Source organism: Triticum aestivum, chromosome 7B, assembly GCF_018294505.1.
Source record: "Triticum aestivum cultivar Chinese Spring chromosome 7B, IWGSC CS RefSeq v2.1, whole genome shotgun sequence".
Lineage (NCBI taxonomy): Eukaryota > Viridiplantae > Streptophyta > Magnoliopsida > Poales > Poaceae > Triticum > Triticum aestivum.
The window spans coordinates 89670517-89684864 of NC_057813.1; the positions used below are offsets into that span (position 1 = coordinate 89670517).

The window sequence follows — 14348 nt, forward strand, 5'->3', positions numbered from 1 at the left end:
TGTCCCCTTCTAACAGGCTAGTCTTTTGGGGGGAGAGGGCCCAACGCATGTCATAAGTCGGTGTTGGTCTCCGGTTGGGCCTGGTTGTGTAGTGGCAGATGGCTGCGTGTCCCAAACATGGGTCTGCCTGTGTGTGCTGGCGGGCTGGCCCAGGTGGGGCTGTCTGAGCCGGTAGGTGTTCAGGACGAGGCGCAGGCACGTACGTATGCGTGGCTGGCTGCTCAGGAGCGTTGCATGCACGTGATTTGTTTGGAAAAAAAGAAGAACGAGTCCTCATGTGAGACATGGAAAGAGGCAGCATCACACGAGCACGACATCGAGATTTGTTAACGAGGTTCACCGATATGGCTACATCTCCGGGGCCTGACTATGGGCGCTCCTCCCCATGACACCGCTACAATACCGCACCCGGGCGCCCTGGACACCGGCACATGCCGCCGGCTTCCCCTGCGCTCCTGTGCTATTATGTTGGCATAGGTTACATCGTGTGTCTACCCCGCTATATATGAGAGGCCAAGGATACAAGTGTCCTACTATGACACGACTCTATATCCTATCTAAACACAATACAACTACAAGTCCAACTGTAACCTACCTTGTACACTATATTCGACACAACTCTAACAAACTCCACCTTGGTGAATATTCTCCACCACATTGAGTTCATCCATGTGTCAAACTTCCATGTACATTGGACTTGAGTTTATCCCGTGAGCACCGCTGCTACTCCAAGACTCCATGTGACTCCACCTGCAACTTGTAGTCCCTTCTTTTCTTGACCATGGTCAACACTCAAGCAAAATTAAGTTCCACATTACTCTAGTTTGCGCTCCCAACTTTCAGAGTATCAGTCCAACGCCATCACACAATGATCACTGGTTTGCGTGAACATGAACAACTCACATATTGGGTCTTACATATAAGAGTTACCTGAACTCAACATCACCGCTCCTTACTTGACCGCCTGTCGGAAACTTGAATGAATTTCCCTGTTGCTTGTAGTCATTCCAAGTCAAATTCACAGTTGTCTCACCACATGTATGACCACTAGAGCCCTAGCCCGTCTCCATGTCCCGTGCATACCGCACGCCTCGCTGCTATTACCGCGTCAAGCCTCCGCTGTCCTGGTCAAGACTCAAGGGTCGTGAACCCACACAACTAAACCCCCACTGCAGAGTACCACCGATCATTGCCGACCAGTGACGAGTTTCACGCTTCCATCATACCACTGGGCTCCAGTCCAAATTACGTGTCCCTCACTTTTCCCACTTAAATAGGCCTCGACTCTCTAAGCTCTTAAGCCGTAGCCCCTCATTCAACACCGAGTGAAGTCTTCCAAACTTCAGCTCCACCTTCAACATGACTCCATGGTGCTTGTACGTGCCACCCCGCGCCCCGTCGACTCCAATCTCTCATGTGCACCGTCTTGAATCAACCCCGTGTCATAGCCTTGTCGAACCCACACCAAGCACTCAGGCTTGTGCCACGTGTTTCCACGCCTAGAAGTCGGTCACCATCAATATGACGCTCATATGGCGTCGTCGCCGATCTCACCACCGTCTTCTGTACCAACTGAGTTGCTTCGATCCGTCAGATTGTCCAGTCCGACCCAACCGAACTCGTTCGACTGCAAGGACACACTTCAAGGCTCACAAATCATCTTCCTTGAATTTCCATCCATCACATGATAATTCCATCTTAGCTCACATGACTTCCCGCAACGCCTTCAAGCATCTCTGTTGTGCCAACAATTTTTTTTATCTATGTCTGCCATAACCCAAGGTTTTCAGTTTCGTGAACTTCGCCACCTCAAACCTAATACCCGTTGGCGCCATGGTTCTTCGTACAGCTGACACTTTGAAAAAATATCCGAGCTTTCAACACATGCTCAAGTACACAAGATGTACTAGTAGCAAATTCCTACCAAAAATCCTTCTTGTACTCACGTGTAGTAACTCCCAGGCACAACCCATGACGGTAGTGCAACTTGCTTTGCCTCACCTCAGCCTTCCCGATGGATGCGTATCAATGGATTTTTCCTTCACTCGATTTGATCTGCTGATGCCTCTTTCCATGTCGTTGGAGACTCGGTCCCCTTTTTGTCCAAAACAAATCTCATGTCTCCTGTGTTGCACACTGTATCAGCACTGGCCTACCCAATCATGTCCAGGCAGCAAACTATATACAAATGCCATTGATTTACTTAACATGTTTCATAGCTTCTCTAGTGGAGTAGATTTTATAAAACCCACCCATTCTTTAAAAAATGTCACTATAATATACAGGTAATAATAACACTAAGAGATTTCTTCACACATTCCTCGCCATCTTTAAAATTTGAAGGATCTTACCTAAAATCGGTTTTCTCTTTGTAAAAAGACAAAACTAAACTCACGTTTGTATCCTTTCGGGCCTATGATTTAGACTCGAGAAGACACTGCCATCAAGAGTGAAGAAAATTGCCAAGACTCTGATTTAGTTATCTGGAGAAGAGTACTTGAGAGTCCCCTATGTAGAGGACACCACAATGCTCATGGTGATGGATGAAGCAAGAGGCTTCCTTGGGATGTTTGAGTTCATTCATCATCATTCTCTGTTATCCATAGAGAAGATATTCATCGCAGTCGCACTAATCCTTCTTGCCATCATGGTGCAGTGCTTTCAGGGAAGGAGTGACACTCATGCTATGGGACGAGCCGCCTTTTTGAAAGGTCTCTTCCATCACGACAATCTTGGTAGCGGGCATTGCGGTAATGACCGCATCAACGTTCATCCTCTAGGCAATGGTAATTGCAGCAACTTTCTTCTCGTCGTCAGCAACCTCAACGAGTGAGGTGAGAGTGACAACTTTCTTCTTGAACACAACATCTTTTGTTTGATACATTTTGGATGGTGGGGAGACAACATCATCAAGGACCTTCCTGGACGGAGGAGTCCATGGCGTCAATGGACTTCTCGGGTGGTGACTCTCGCCATTGAAACTGATGTGGCTGCAACCATGATGGCAAGAAGGATTAGCACAACTGCTGACAAGTTTGCCATGATGGAAGAAACCCTCAACGAAGTCGTCCGTCCCATAGCTTGGGTAACACCCTGCCCATCCATGAATGCACACCACATGTCCATTCAAGAAGATGTTGCCTCCAATGAGGTATGCTTGGCTTGGAGGCTTAGAAGGTGTTCATTGCTTTAAATGGAGATGTTGCATGAAGATAGTACAAGGCCACGAGAGCTTCACGGGTGTCAGGTGATGGGTGCAAAAACTGATTGCATGCATGCATGTTTGGGCATACAAGACCTTGCTTGTATTGATTGAACATCTACATGTTGCCACCGATCAAATACTCTCGAGAATTCATAGGAAGGGGGATCATCTATCTTGATAAACACCCATGGATGTTGTCACAGCCGTTTCCCTCTTCGTGTTCTTTCCTTTCCATGGCTTGTTGAGCTGTGCTCTCAGCGGAACCTTTCTTGTACTCTAATTGTGTATGTGGCGTCGCGTGAACTTTTGTTTGTGGTGTTTTTCGTTGTTGTACTATTGTGGTTCTGGTGGTTTGCTTTATACTAAGGCGGGGCGAAAGCCTTTTATGGTATAGATACCCATAACAATTACAGCGTGTTTGGTTCGGGGGAATTAGAGATGGGGAATGGGAGTTGAGGGGTGAGGAGATTAAAAGTCCACTGTTTGATTAGAGGGAGTGGGAGTTTAAGTGGGAAAGGAAATGGGAGTTGGAGAAGCCAATTCCCATCGATTTCTTTTCAGTGGGTACCCTGTTATTTCGTGAGCAGAGTTTTATCCCACGCAAATTCCCATCATACACCAAACATGGGAATGGGAGTTAAAAATCTACTTCCCATGCCTAATCCCTTCTAAACACCCTTGTGCAAATTCCCATTCCCCTGCCCGGGTGTTTACCAAACATGATGTTAACATTGTTCAGAAAATCGGTAACTGGTAGCTGCTCGGTCGGCTTGAGAGTAGCGATTAATCGGTGAATCGGCCTATTAACTAGATTAATTGGTCGAACATTAATCAACAGATTAAATAGAAACCTGCAACATATATCTAGTTTTGTATGTATTATATCATACTCTCATGCTCTTAGCTATGCAATATAACAAAATATGCTATTATTTGGTCAAACCATAACTATTGAGGAGCGACAGTGGGATGAGAGGGGTTACGGGCAAAAATTTGGGCTTTGATTGCCCATAAGTTAATAGGCCTGTAGCGATTAATCGGCCTAGCAGGTCAATTAAGCGGCCTCACAAGTTAACCCAATGAACAGCTGCTATTCGATTCAGCCACCCTACGAGTTGCTATTAACTGGCATATCAACTGATTAGTCGGACGAATTCTTAAACATTGACAATTAGTGAGACGATTTTGCTCTTAATGTTGATAGAGAAGTGGCGAGATCCACATCAAACGCAATCCGCCACAACCCACAAGGCCACAATGTCCACATCAAAACCCACAACTCATAGCGCCAATAACTCACTGTTTTCTATTCGAAAATATATAAATAAATAGCTCACTATTACGATGGACCTGAAAGTTTGGAACTTTGAAGATATGAGTTCAGCCCAAGATTCTCACCGAAGGTACATCGTTAAAAGGCCTAAAATAAATCTATAAAAAATACGAACACCGGTGCCAAGTCTAGAACTAGAACTCTGATGGGTTGAAGATATGGCTGTCCTCCTAATAATGTAAATGGTTTATTTCCTTACGAACTCAATCTTGTTTCCTGGCGCAGTATCACCAATGCACCATGAAATTAATAGCAGAAAATAGCGTCACGCAAACTACGTATACGACAGACACGTCTGCCTCCAGCTGTCCACGTCATTCTAGCTCCAACCACGTTGCTTGACTTGTTTGCCATCCTCTTCGGTTATCAACCCAATCCTGTTCTTTTTTTTTTTGAGGGGAAACCCAATCGTGTTCATGCCTGCTGCCGGACAAGCACTCTCTATCTCTACCACCGTGAACCACCACACAACAGCCACTGCTCGCCTGTAAAGTGCAGACGTGCAGTGTGGGTGCAGCAACGGGCCGGGTGGCCGGAACAACAAACCCGTGTGCCCGGCGCGCGCCAACGGCTAGGCGAGGGCCGGCCACCCCGTTCCGTTCCACGCGATCTGCGCTACCAGCTCGAATACAAAATATCGAAATTGTTCGGTTTAAAATGGCACGTCCCCTGCTTGTTCTGCTTCACTTGTCCTGCGCCAGCACCGCGCTCCAGGTCACAAGCTCGACCTCGCAGAGCGCGCCCGCCGCCGGAATGGCTTCCAGCGCCGCCGCCGACGTGGTTGAGACCGAGCTGCTCCCGTTCATCCGCGTGTACAAGAGCGGCCGCGTCGAGCGCCTGCTCGGCACCGACACCGTGCCGGCGTCCTTCGACGCGCCCACGGGCGTGGCGTCCAAGGACGTCGTCATCGACCCGGCCACCGGCGTCTCCGTCCGCCTCTACCTTCCGCCAGCGGCTGCGGCATCCGGGGGCGAAGGCAAGAAGCTGCCCGTCCTCGTGTACTTCCACGGCGGCGGGTTCATGGTCGAGACGGCGGCCTCCCCGACGTACCACCGCTACCTGAACGCGCTCGCCGCCCACGCGGGCGTCCTCGCGGTGTCCGTGGAGTACCGCCGCGTGCCGGAGCACCCGCTCCCCGCGGCCTACGACGACTCCTGGGCGGCCCTCGCGTGGGCGGTCGCCGGCACCGCCCCGGGATGCCCCGAGCCGTGGCTCGCGGCGCACGGGGACGCGTCCCGCGTGTTCCTCGCCGGCGACAGCGCGGGCGCCAACATCGCGCACAACGTCGCCCTGCGCGCCGCCGCCGAGGGGCTCCCGCGCCCGTGCGCGGCCATCGTCGGCGTGCTGCTGGTGCACCCCTACTTCTGGGACCCGACCAACGCCATGACGCCCGCTCTGGAGGTCAGGATCCGCCGCGAGTGGCGGTTCATGTGCGCGCGCCCCGACGCCGAGGTCGACGACCCGAGGTTCTGCCCGACGTGCGCCGAGGCGGCGCCGCTGCTCGCGGCGCTGCCGTGCAAGAGGGCGATGCTGGCCGTGGCGGGCGACGACTTCCTGGCGGTGAAGGGGCGGGCGTACTACGCGGCGCTGCTCGCGAGCGGGTGGCGCGGCGAGGCCGAGCTGGTGGACACGCCGGGGCAGGACCACGTGTTCCATCTCATGCGGCCGGGGACGGAGGCGGCCGCCGAGATGTTGGACCGCGTCGCGGGTTTCATTTCTCGTGCTTGACCTCACCTGCTCCCCGTCTTGCGTCAGGGCGGCTAATAAATGAAGCAGACTCGCTATCTCCCAAGAGCGTTTTGAAGTCTCCTCTCGGAATTTTGCTATACATCTGTGCTGCACCCATCGGCGTGCGTTGAAATTAATATATTTCGTGTCTAACTGTCTATGTCAGTAACCATATTTTCGTTGAATTTTGAAAAACTTGATAGGCCCCCCGTGACAAGTCCAACACAGTGGGAGCTCAATGAGAGAGGCGTTTTGAGGGCCGAGCTCCATGGAGGCCTTTATTTTTGAAAAATTCAAATTCAAACTTTTATGGTTCAAAAAATTCTAAAAAAATATGCGTGTATGTAAGGATGTAACCAACATGTGTGTAACATTTCATGATAAAATACCCTGATTTGTGATCTGTACAAAAAAGATAAATTTATGTCCTGAGAGGATGAATAGTATCATGTGTTAAATAGCCCCAGATTTGTCTTTTTTGCGCAACCCTCATTCAATGTATTTTGAACTGAAAATTTACACACGTGTGTGTTATGCCTTCATGTATATCTGTATTTTTTTCAGGATTTTTTAAATGTAAAAATATAAATTTCGATGAAATTCCAAATTTGAATTTGGAGGCCTCACTGGAGGCCGAGCTCTAAAAGGGATTTCCAGAGCTCAATGCCCTTTTGATCCCAATTCCTGCTTTGGAAGAAAGATGTCCATGTAAGAGCATCTACAGCGAGTGCCTCAAACGTGTCTCAAACTTCGGGCGGACAGACCGCTCACTGACCGGTCAAAAAAATCGAGTCACCAAGGGCCTCAAACCGGTCTCAAACGTCTAGGCTGTCCGACGCCCCAAATGCAGGCAGGATATGGGGCGGCCCAGACACGTCCACCACGTCAGCCCGGCTCACCACTGACCCCACGATGTCCCAAAAAAACCAATCCGTCCCCTCTAAGAACCCTAGCTCACTCCATTGTCCTCTCTCGCTCCCCCCACTGAAGGAAATATGCCCTAGAGGCAATAATAAAGTTATTATTTATTTCCTTATATCATGATAAATGTTTATTATTCATGCTAGAATTGTATTAACCGAAAACTTAGTACATGTGTGAATACATAGACAAACAAAGTGTCACTAGTATGCCTCTACTTGACTAGCTCGTTGAATCAAAGATGGTTAAGTTTTCTAGCCAAGGACATGAGTTGTCATTTGATTAACGGGGTCATATCATTAGAGAATGATGTGATTGACTTGACCCATTCCGTTAGCTTAGCACTTGATCGTTTAGTATATTGCTATTGCTTTCTTCATGACTTATACATGTTCCTATGACTATGAGATTATGCAACTTCCGAATACCGGAGGAACACTTTGTGTGCTACCAAACGTCAAAACGTAACTGGGTGATTATAAAGGTGCTCTACAGGTTCTTCGATGGTGTTTGTTGAGTTGGCATAGATCGAGATTAGGATTTGTCACTCCGATTGTCGAAGAGGTATCTCTGGGCCCTCTCGGTAATACACATCACTATAAGCCTTGCAAGCAATGTGACTAATGAGTTAGTTGCGGGATGACGCATTATGGAACGAGTAAAGAGACTTGCCGGTAACGAGATTGAACTAGGTACTGAGATACCGACGATCGAATCTCGGGCAAGTAACATACCGAAAACAAAGGGAACAACGTATGTTGTTATGCGGTTTGACCGATAAAGATCTTCGTAGAATATGTGGGAGCCAATATGAGCATCCAGGTTTCGCTATTGGTTATTGAACGAAAATGTGTCTCGGTCATGTCTACATAGTTCTCGAACCCGTAGGGTCCGCACGCTTAACGTTCGGTGACGACCGGTATTATGAGTTTATGTGTTTTGATGTACCGAAGGTAGTTCGGAGTCCCGGATGAGATCGGGGATATTACGAGGAGTCTCGAAATGGTCGAGACGTAAAGATCGATATATTGGACGGCTATATTCGGACATCGGAAAGGTTTCGAATGATTCAGGTATTTTTCGGAGTACCGGGGAGTTACGGGAATACGGGGGAAGAAATATTGGGCCTCATGGGCCAAGTGGTGGAAGAGAGGAGGCAGGACAAGGCAGGGCGCGCGCCCCCCCTAGTCCAAACCGAATTTGACTAGGGTGCCGGCCCCCCTTTCCTTCTTTCCTCCCTCTCCACACTTGGGCGCGCCTCTAGGGCCGGCCGACCTGCCCTCCTCTCCTCCTTTATATACGAGGTAAGGGGCACCCCATGGACACACAAGTTGATCATTGATATTTTTTTCGTGTGCGGTGTCCCCCTCCACCATAATCCACATCGGTCATATCGTAGCGGTGCTTAGGCGAAGCCCTGCGTCGGTAGCTTCATCGACACCGTCATCACGCCGTCGTGATGACGGAACTCTCCCTTGAAGCTCTACTAGATCGTGAGTTCGTGGTACGTCATCGAGCTGAACGTGTGCAGATCGCGGAGGTGCCGTACGTTCGGTACTTGGATTGGTCGATCGTGAAGACGTATGACTACATCAACCGCATTGTCATAACGCTTCCGCTTACGGTCTACGAGGGTACGTGGACGACACTCTCCCCTCTCGTTGCTATGCATCACCATGATCTTGCGTGTGCGTAGGATTTTTTTTTGAAATTACTACGTTCCCCAACAGTGGTATCAGAGCCAGGTTTATGCGTAGATGTTTTATGCACGAGTAGAACAGAAGTGAGCTATGGGCGATACAAGTTATATTGCTTACTAGCATGTCATACTTTGATTCGGTGGTATTGTTGGATGAAGCGGCCCGGACCGACATTACGCGTACGCTTACACGAGACTGGTTCTACTGATGTGCTTTGCACACAGGTGGCTGGCAGGTGTCAGTTTATCCAACTTTACTTGAATTGAGTGTGGCTACCCCCGTTCCTTGTGAAGGTTAAAACAACTTTAACTTGACGAAATATCGCTGTGGTTTTGATGCTGTGACGACCGGATAATTAAGCTACAGTAATCCCACACTAATGATGCCACGTCAACACGATCACTATTGTTAACCTCGCGATGATTCAAAACCGTTTCAAAATTCAAATTCAAAATAATGTCAACAATAAAAGTTTTCTAAAGTTAAAACAAAAATGTTCGGGAGGTGCCATATTTTGCTTAAGTAAATATGGTGTAATAAACACATTTTTATAAAGTGTCTAGATAATTTAAAATGATTTAAAACAGGAAAGAAAATAAATAAAAAGAAGAAGAAAAGGCCCAACACCTACTGTGCCACTGGCCCTAGTGCCACAGTGCCCTGCACCCCCGCACGCACTGTAAGAGGCCCAGCCCACCCCACCTCTCCTGCTAGCTCTCGCTACAGTGGGAGCAGGAGATCGTGGCGGCCATCCACGCCTCAACGGCCGCCGTTGTCGCCGTGTCAGGCATCCAGTGCATCCCCGGGGGTGATAAGTTCGTCCCCTACCCCGTCGACAAACCCTAGCCCCTCACATCTCCCTCCTCGCGGCGCCTCTTTCTCCCCCCGGGACGACCCGAGCCGCCGTCGCCGTAGCCTTCGTCGCCCACGCGCTCTCCGTCGTCCTCGCGCCCCGCCGAGGTATCCAGCCGCTCCGCAGTGCTCGACTACGTCCTCCACGCCAACGAATGCGACCCGGGAGCCATCTCCGTGTCGGGATCGGGTTGTCTTCCTCCTCTGCATCGCCGTCATCATCGCCGGAAAACATCGCCGTCGAGCCCTCCCCGAGCTCGTTGTGCACCTCTACAGACCCCTGTGAGCTCCCCGTCGACCCCCCTTCGCTTCCCCCTCGGTTACCCTCTGCTCCCGTCGCCGATTAATGTCGTACGCCGCCATGGCCGAGCTCGCGCTCACCTCGACCGTACGCGCTCATGGGCGCGCTCCCGTACGCTACGGCCGCCCTGCTCAGCCCTCCGTGCGCGACCCACGCTGCCCCCTGCGCCCGCAGCTGCTGCTGCTCCTGCGCCGCTACCACTGCTGCGCTACTGCTGTTACTAGTTGCCGCAGTCCGTTTCCCCTTATCCACTTGCTTGATTTTGCCGTCCCTGGCGCCGTCGCCGCAAGGCCGAGCTCCGGCTGCCATCGGGCTCGTGCGTAGGCACCGCTCCAGCCATCCCCTGTCTCGGCCGCTTGCGCCATTAGATGCGCGGCTGCAAGCTGAACCCGTAGGTTCAAGCCACGCCTCAAATGGCCACCGGAGGCTCCCGTTTGGTCGTCGCCGCGCCGTGCACCGCCGCCGGCCGTCGTTCGTACGGCCAACTCTGGCCGCTCGCCCGCTCTGCCTACTGTGCTGCTGCTGCCTGCTGCTCGAAACTGCTACTGCTTCTTGATGCTGCTGCTCGAAACTGCTACTGCTAATTGATGCTGTGTTGCCGCTGCTGCTAATTGCTACTGCTGCTCTACTGCAGCCGTTAGTTGCTGCTGATGCTGCTTGGCCATGGCCACCAGCGCCGTTCGTGTGTGCTTGTGCGTGAGCTTCACGTACAGCCACACAATGGCTAGCTAGTGCTACGCCATATGGGGGCCTAATTAGATTAAAAGCTAATCGCTGTTAGTGCTATCCTACTACTAATAGTCAGTGATGCTGGCCCTGCTGCCTAAATAAAACAACTAAAATCATCTAATTGATGTATAAGACAATGACACATGGGACCCACTTAGACTATTCATGTGTTGATCAGTCAACCTTTGACTGGATCAATCCAAACCCACTGGCCCCACTGGCATACTCATAGGCTAGTGTAACACTAGGTGATAAAAGTATTTACTGTTTTATTTTCGAATTAAATAAAATCTAGAAAACATTTAAACTTCAATAAATCATATAAAATAATCCGTAACTCGGATGAAAATACTTTGTATATGAAAGTTGCTTAGAACGACGAGACGAATCCGGATACGCAACCCGTTTGTCCGCTACACATCCCTAACCTATCGAACTCGCAACTTTCCCCCTCCGGTTCCTCTGTCCGAAAACGCGAAACACCGGGAATACTTTCCCGGATGTTTCCCCCCCTTCACCGGTATCACCTCCTACTGCGTTAGGTCACCTTTAGCACCGCGTATTGCCATGCTACGCTTTGTGATACTTTGATTGCTCTGTTATTTATTGTGTTCCTCCTCTGTTACTTCTTTCCGGTAGACCCCGAGGCTGCCGACGACCCCCCAGTTCGACTACGGAGTTGACGACCCCTCTCTCTTGCCAGAGCAACCAGGCAAGCACCCCCTTGATCACCAGATATCGCCTATTCTCCTCTATACTGCTTGCATTAGAGTAGTGTAGCATGTTACTGCTTTCCGTTGATCCTATTCTGATGCATAGCCTGACATTGTTGCTACATCTGTTGATACCTTACCTGCAATCCTAAATGCTTAGTATAGGATGCTAGTTTATCATCATTGGCCCTACATTCTTGTCAGTCTGCCTTGCTATACTATTGGGCCGTGATCACTCGGGAGGTGATCACGGGTATATACTATACATACATACATACTATACAGATGGTGACTAAAGTCGGGTCAGCTCATTGAGTACCCGCAAGTGATTCTGATGAGGGGACTAAAAGGACAGGTGGCTCCATCCCGGTAGAGGTGGGCCTGGGTTCCCGACGGCCCCCGACTGTTACTTTGTGGCGGAGCGACAGGGCAGGTTGAGACCACCTAGGAGAGAGGTGGCCTGGCCCTGATCAGCGTTCGCGGATACTTAACACGCTTAACGAGATCTGGGTATTTGATCTGAGTCTGGCCATTTGGTCTATACGCACTAACCATCTACGCGGGAGTAGTTATGGGTATCCCGGCGTCGTGGTATCAGCCGAAGCCTTCTAGACGTCAGCGACTGAGAGGCGCGCGCAGGATTGGAACGTAAGCCTGCTCTTGTATTAAGGGGGCTAGTTCTGCTTTCGGCCGCCCTCGCAACGTGCAGGTGTGCAATGGGCGATGGGCCCAGACCCCTGCGCCATAGGAGTTAGACCGGCGTGCTGACCTCTCTGTTAGGCCTAGGTGGGGCTGCGACGTGTTGATGTTCCGAGGCCGGGCATGACCCAGGAAAGTGTGTCCGGCCAAATGGGATCAAGCGTGTTGGGTTATGTGGTGCACCCCTGCAGGAAAGTTTATCTATTCGAATAGCCGTGTCCCTTGGTAAAAGGACGACCCGGAGTTGTACCTTGACCTTATGACAACTAGAACCGGATACTTAATAAAACACACCCTTCCAAGTTCCAGATATAACCCGGTGATCGCTCTCTAACAGGGCGACGAGGAGAGGATCGCCGGGTAGGATTATGCTATGCGATGCTACTGGAGATGCTACTTGGAGATGCTACTTGGAGGACTTCAATCTACTCTCTTCTACATGCTGCAAGATGGAGGCTGCCAGAAGCGTAGTCTTCGACAGGATTAGTTATCCCCCTCTTATTCTGGCATTCTGCAGTTCAGTCCACTGATATGGCCCTTTACACATATACACATGCATATGTAGTGTAGCTCCTTGCTTGCGAGTACTTTGGATGAGTACTCACGGTTGCTTTCTCCCCCCTTTTCCCCCCTTTCCTTTCTTTCTGGTTGTCGCAACCAGATGCTGGAGTCCAGGAGCCAGACGCCATCGTCGACGAAGACTCCTACTACACCGGAGGTTCCTACTACTACGTGCAGCCCGTTGACGACGACCAGGAGTAGTTAGGAGGATCCCAGGCAGGAGGCCTGCACCTCTTTCGATCTGTATCTCAATTTGTGCTAGCCATCTTATGGCAACTTGTTAACTTATGTCTGTACTCAGATATTGTTGCTTCCGCTGACTCGTCTATGATCGAGCACTTGTATTCGAGCCCTTGAGGCCCCTGGCTTGTAATATGATGCTTGTATGACTTATTTTATTTGTAAAGTTGTGTTGTGATATCTTCCCGTGAGTCCCTGATCTTGATCGTACACGTTTGCGTGTATGTTTAGTGTACGATTGAATCGGGGGCGTCACAAGTTGGTATCAGAGCCGACTGCCTGTAGGAATTCCCCTTCCAACTCCTTGGCCGAAGTCGAGTCTAGACATTGCAAAACTTTTACTAACATGGCTGTGTGCCTTACGGGCCCACGTCGCCATTGGGTGGTATTAGGTTCTTTTACTCCTTGTCTATACTCTGGGACTCTGATCTCTCTTCTATTCGGGTTAAACGATTTTACTAACTCGGACTCTAGGTTCTCGATATTACTTTCTCCCGGAGAGCCCCTTATTCAGATGATCGTCTGCTGCACCAGAAGGATCCAAAGATACTCTCTGATGTTCTCTTGAGACTTTATGGCGTCGCCTTTGCAATTCCCCTCCATCGATAAACCCCTATGGATAACCACGCATACTCGCCATTCATACAATGCTTCCTAGTCGATCTTGTTATTACAAGATACCTCAAAATTCTCTCTAATGTTCCGAGAATACTTGGTGCCTACTGCGTTGCAGTTCTTTGCTACATGAATACCCCTACGGATAATTTCTCGCACTTATCGAGTATCCGTTCATCCCCAGTTGTTCATGTGTTTCACAATGGTCTTCGAAATACTATTCGATCCTCCAAAAATCCTTAGTAGCTTATTGCTCTGCAATACTTGTCTGCTTGCATTATGGATGCTTTCCCTATGTCTGACAATATTCGTTAGTATCCTTAGGCACCGTCATTTTGATCCTATTGATTCAACATGAGTGCGAATGCACGCAATCATCAGTTGATCCTTTTAAATTATCTTTCCGGCTCAGACGTCATTTTGAACATGAGTTGGATCTCGACCCATCAAATTGTTGATGATTGTACCCCTAAGACTATTCAGCTTATCCATCCCTAATCAGAGCATTGTTCTGATCCCTTATCTTGGAATTCATAATTCCTTTGCATTGGAGATTTGAGTTAGTCAGTTGTTTCCATAAACTGATCTCCTTGCATTCCTTCTTCCTCTGGTTGAGTACCGATGCTCACATCAGACCCCTTGTGGACCACCAGATCCTTTGTTGGATTTTATACGACAGTGTCCTTCATATTCAAATAACCTTGTGAGCCTTTCCATGGATATATAAAGCATTTGGTAATTTGCATCCTCT

At 49.7% G+C, this 14348-nt stretch overlaps 1 protein-coding gene across 1 annotated transcript; it reads left to right on the forward strand.

Moving 5' to 3' along the window:
- Window positions 1-5129: 5129 nt before the first annotated feature.
- On the forward strand, window positions 5130-6424 carry LOC123161605 (tuliposide A-converting enzyme 1, chloroplastic; the record flags this gene model as incomplete). Its single annotated transcript, XM_044579425.1, is given in 1 exon segment — window positions 5130-6424. A coding segment is annotated over 1 exon segment (1071 nt). The 3' UTR covers window positions 6267-6424.
- Between the last annotated feature and the right edge of the window lie 7924 nt (window positions 6425-14348).